This window comes from Primulina eburnea, chromosome 3, assembly GCF_022965805.1.
Source record: "Primulina eburnea isolate SZY01 chromosome 3, ASM2296580v1, whole genome shotgun sequence".
Taxonomy (NCBI): Eukaryota; Viridiplantae; Streptophyta; class Magnoliopsida; order Lamiales; family Gesneriaceae; genus Primulina; species Primulina eburnea.
The window spans coordinates 30650523-30655255 of NC_133103.1; the positions used below are offsets into that span (position 1 = coordinate 30650523).

Here is a 4733-nt window from a genome sequence, read left to right on the forward strand (position 1 = left end):
CAGGGTTGATAAGACAGCGGAGTGCTCCATATGTTGCTCCTGCGCCAAGACCACCACAACCTTCAATGCAATCTCCTCCTCCAAGATTTGATAGTGGCGGTAGTAGCAGTGGCAGAAAGGAACAGCTGAAGGCGAAGGGGAAACAGTTTAAGCGACCTGGGAGCAGTTCGTCCAGCTCCAGCGGATCAAGACAGACGGGTTTTGATCAGAGTACCAGGTATTCAGGTGTTTACTGTAGTTCCTGTGGAGGAAAGCATGCGACTGAACAGTGCCAGGGAGTTACAGGCCGATGCAACATTTGTAGGCAACCGGGGCATTTTGCCAAAGTCTGCCCACAAAGGAGTGTACAGCCAGCCCAGAGTGGACGAGCATCCGGGCCAGTACCCCAGTTTGAGCGGCAGGCATCATCGGTTCACTCTTTTCAGCCTCCACCAGCACCGACTCAACCCAGAGCTCGAGGTAGTCAGACAGTGAGTCAACCTCCGAGGCAACAGGCTCAAGTGTTTGCATTGACAGAAGAGCAAGCACAAGATGCACCAGATGATGTTATAGCAGGTAACTGCTCTCTTTATGGTTATCCTGCTTATATCTTGATAGATACAGGTGCATCGCATACATTCATTTCGGAGCGATTTGCATTGTTGCATTCATTGCTTGTTGAGTCTTTGTTAGAGGTTGTATCTATTAATTCTCCGTTGGGAAGTGGATTGATATCTGTAACTACGGTTAAACATTGCATTCTACAGTTTGAGGGGCATGAGATTGACCTAGATTGTATAGTATTGGGTCTAGCTGATTTTGTTTGTATAGTCGGTATTGACATGCTAACAAAGTACAGAGCTACCGTGGATTGTTTCCACAAGATTGTCAGATTCAGACCCGAGATGACAGACGAGTGGAAATTATACGGGAAGGGTTCCAGATCTCGGATTCCCTTGATTTCGGCTCTTACTATGAACAGATTGTTACAAAAAGAAGCAGATGGTTTCTTTATTTATGCTGTAGATATGCAGAAGTCGAGCCCGGCGTTGGCGGATTTGCCAGTAGTACGGGAATTTCCAGATATTTTTCCAGATGAAATCCCAGGATTACCTCCGGTTCGAGAGGTAGATTTTAGCATTGAACTTGTACCAGGTACCGTTCCTATTTCGAGAGCTCCGTATAGGATGGCACCTATTGAACTAAAAGAATTGAAAGCACAATTAGAAGATCTTCTAGCCAAGGGATATATCAGACCTAGTGTATCTCCTTGGGGCGCTCCGGTGCTGTTTGTGCGAAAGAAAGACGGTTCGATGCGATTGTGTATAGACTACCGGCAACTGAATAAGGCAACGATCAAGAATAAATATCCATTGCCTAGAATTGGCGATCTATTCGATCAGTTGCAGGGATCCTCTGTCTATTCTAAGATTGATTTACGTTCTGGGTATCATCAGCTCAGAGTTCGAGATGTAGATATACCGAAGACAGCATTTCGAACCAGGTATGGACATTACGAATTTATTGTCATGCCTTTTGGTTTAACCAATGCTCCTGCGGTATTTATGGGCTTGATGAATCAAGTGTTTCAGAGGTATTTAGATGATTTTGTGATTGTTTTCATCGATGATATTTTGGTGTATTCGAAGAATAGATATGAGCATGCAGAGCATCTCAGAATTTTTTTGCAGACGTTGAGAAACGAGCGACTGTATGCTAAATTGTCAAAGTGTGAGTTTTGGTTGAATCGAGTTGTATTCTTGGGGCATATCATTTCTGGAGATGGTATTTCTGTTGATCCGAGTAAAGTGGAAGCTGTGATCAATTGGCCAAGACCGACTTCGGTACCGGAAATACGCAGTTTCATGGGTCTGGCAGGATACTACCGAAGATTTATTCAAGATTTCTCCAGTATTGCAAAGCCAATAACTCAATTGACACAAAAGAATATGCCATTCGTTTGGTCAGAGGAGTGTGAGTCTAGCTTTGTTGAATTGAAGAAAAGGCTGACTAGTGCTCCAGTATTGACGATACCCTCAGGTACGGGTGATTTCGTTGTATATTGTGATGCTTCTCATAGAGGTTTGGGATGTGTTCTTATGCAGCGAGGCCATGTGATCGCATACGCCTCGAGACAATTGAAGCCACACGAGGTTCGATACCCCATTCATGATCTGGAATTGGCGGCTATCGTATTTGCATTAAAGATTTGGCGTCATTATCTCTATGGCGAGAAATTTGAGATCTTTTCCGATCACAAGAGCCTAAAGTACCTATTCTCTCAATCAGAATTGAACATGAGGCAGCGTAGATGGTTAGATTTATTGAAAGATTTTGACTGCGAAATCAAATACTATCCAGGAAAGTCAAACGCAGCAGCAGATGCCTTGAGTCGAAAGGTATGTTCTTTATCCTTGTCGACGATAGGTGTTACGAATATGATTGAAGACTGTTGTTTGGCTGGATTAACATTTGATACAGATAGTAAGCCACTACGACTTGCTATGATTCGAGTTGAACCAGACTTGATAATGAGAATCAAAGAAGCACAAAGAACAGATCAAAATGTGCAAAAATCAATTCAAATGGTCCAAGCAGGGCACATGTCAGAATATCAGGTACGTGATCATGTGCTGTACGTGAATAACCGTCTTGTTGTACCAGATGTTGCAGAGTTGAAACAGCAGATTCTGTCAGAGGCACATTGTAGTCGGTTCAGTATTCATCCTGGTGGCAGGAAGATGTATAATGACTTGAAGACACAATTCTGGTGGAAACATATGAAATCAGATATTGCAGAATTCGTGTCTAAGTGTATGAACTGCCAACAGGTAAAAGATGAAAGGAAGAAGCCCGGGGGGTTACTTCAGAGTTTATCTATTCCAGAATGGAAATGGGACCACATTTCCATGGATTAACGTTTAGCGTTGTTCTTATTCTCCATCGGTTGGACAGTAGGTTTACTTGGTTCTGAGAGTTCATTCATCACAGTTTATTTCACAAAGTTAATATATTTTCTTTTGTGCTCATTCAACTTTGGCATTGTATCACTTGCAGAGGTTTCACCACTGCTATTAAAGCCTAAACCAGTTTTGTCAGTAACTGATTTTTTGTAAACCTTGCATTTCAGTCAGCATGACTGGTAACTTGTTTCATGCTTGAATCAGATCAGTTTGTTTTGTAATTTCATTTTTCAACTACTAAATCAAATATTGGTTCTCAATCATTTCAACTTTCTGCTTTGAAATCTCCCTTCTTAGACTCAACAATTCAACTGACTCATTAGTTTCAGTTTTGTTGTCTTTGGGGTCAGTTTGCTCAGCTTTGGCTTTCTCTAATAAAAGAGCAAGTTTGTGATACTTATTTACCATGTCATGCAGTGTAAAATAATTTCTTCTCGTGTGAAATCAATTGAACTGAAATCAAATACATGTTCGCTGATTGATTTCAGTTTTGCATCATTGGCCATCACCATTTCACTTCATCTTCATCACTGGAGCTACTCAATCTCTCGAGATCTGACTCTTCACTGTCGGTCTCTACACATTTAGATTTGCTTTCTTCAGCTAGCAAGATTTCATGTTTCTTCTTGAATGATCTTTTATAATTCTTGTCTCGTCTTTTGAACTCAACTAACTTCTTTCCTTTTTCAGTTGAATGTCGACTGTCCTTCTTTGGTTTAGGACAGTCAGCAATGAGGTGCCCTGTCTTGCCACAGTTGTGGCAAAAATTTGGCTCTTCCTTTGAATTATTCTTCTGGTATTGTCACTGGAAAGAGTTTTGATTTTTTCTCATAAATCTTCCAAATTTCTTGACAAATATGACATTGCATCATTACTCAGTTGTTCTGCAGTCTTCTCAACTGAACTAGTTGGTTCCAGTTTCATGGCACTGAGAGCAACTGTAACTATTGGCATTGAACGTTCTCCTTCTCTTGTCTGCAGTTCGAATTCATAGGCTTTAAGATATGCAAACAAGTCATGCAGCTCTACCTTGTTTAGGTCTTTCGATTCTCTCATAGCCATCATCTTAACATCTCATTTTTTGGGAAGACCTCGAACAACTTTCAGCTCAATTTCTTTGTTTGAATACACTTTTCCAAGTGCATTCAGTTCATTGATGATGTCGCTGACTCGTTCATCATATTCAGTCATTGAATCTCCTTTCTTCATCTTGATGTTGTCAAATTTTTGCACGGCGACTGAGAGTTTGTTCTCTTTTGTTTGCTCATTCCCTTCGCATAGTTGAATCAGCTTTTCCCAAATTTTTTTTGCTGTTCTGCACATCTTGATCTTACAGAAAGTAATCTTGTCCAATGTCTTGTACATAATGTCCTTTGCTACGTTGTCCAAGTTTGCTTCCCTCTTATCTTCAGCTGTCCATTCTTCTCTAGGCTTTTCAATGCGATGGGGTGCTCTATCAGTTATGGCAACTGCTGTATTTTCCTTTAATATTTTCATTGGTTAGTCTATGACGTACCACATGTCATCATCCTATGCAGCTACGTGAGCCTGCAATCTTATCTTCCAGTCATGAAATTCTTCTTTGGAAAACATGGGTATCTTATGGAAGGAAGACGTGATAATCAGATTGTAAATATAGAGAGTATTCAGAAACAAGATTGATTCAAGCTCAGATACCACTTGTTAGGATCAGTTGGGTGAGTGAAAGTGTTGAGAAGAGGGGGGGAGTTGAATAAATAATTTAAGATTTTCGAATCTTTTCGATAGGATGAATCAATTTAGTGATAAACT

At 40.8% G+C, this 4733-nt stretch overlaps 1 protein-coding gene across 1 annotated transcript; it reads right to left on the reverse strand.

Moving 5' to 3' along the window:
- Window positions 1-4016: 4016 nt before the first annotated feature.
- LOC140827245 (uncharacterized) lies at window positions 4017-4439 on the reverse strand. The gene has a single exon (XM_073189881.1). It carries the CDS (start codon window positions 4437-4439, stop codon window positions 4017-4019), a length of 423 nt encoding a protein of 140 aa, XP_073045982.1.
- Between the last annotated feature and the right edge of the window lie 294 nt (window positions 4440-4733).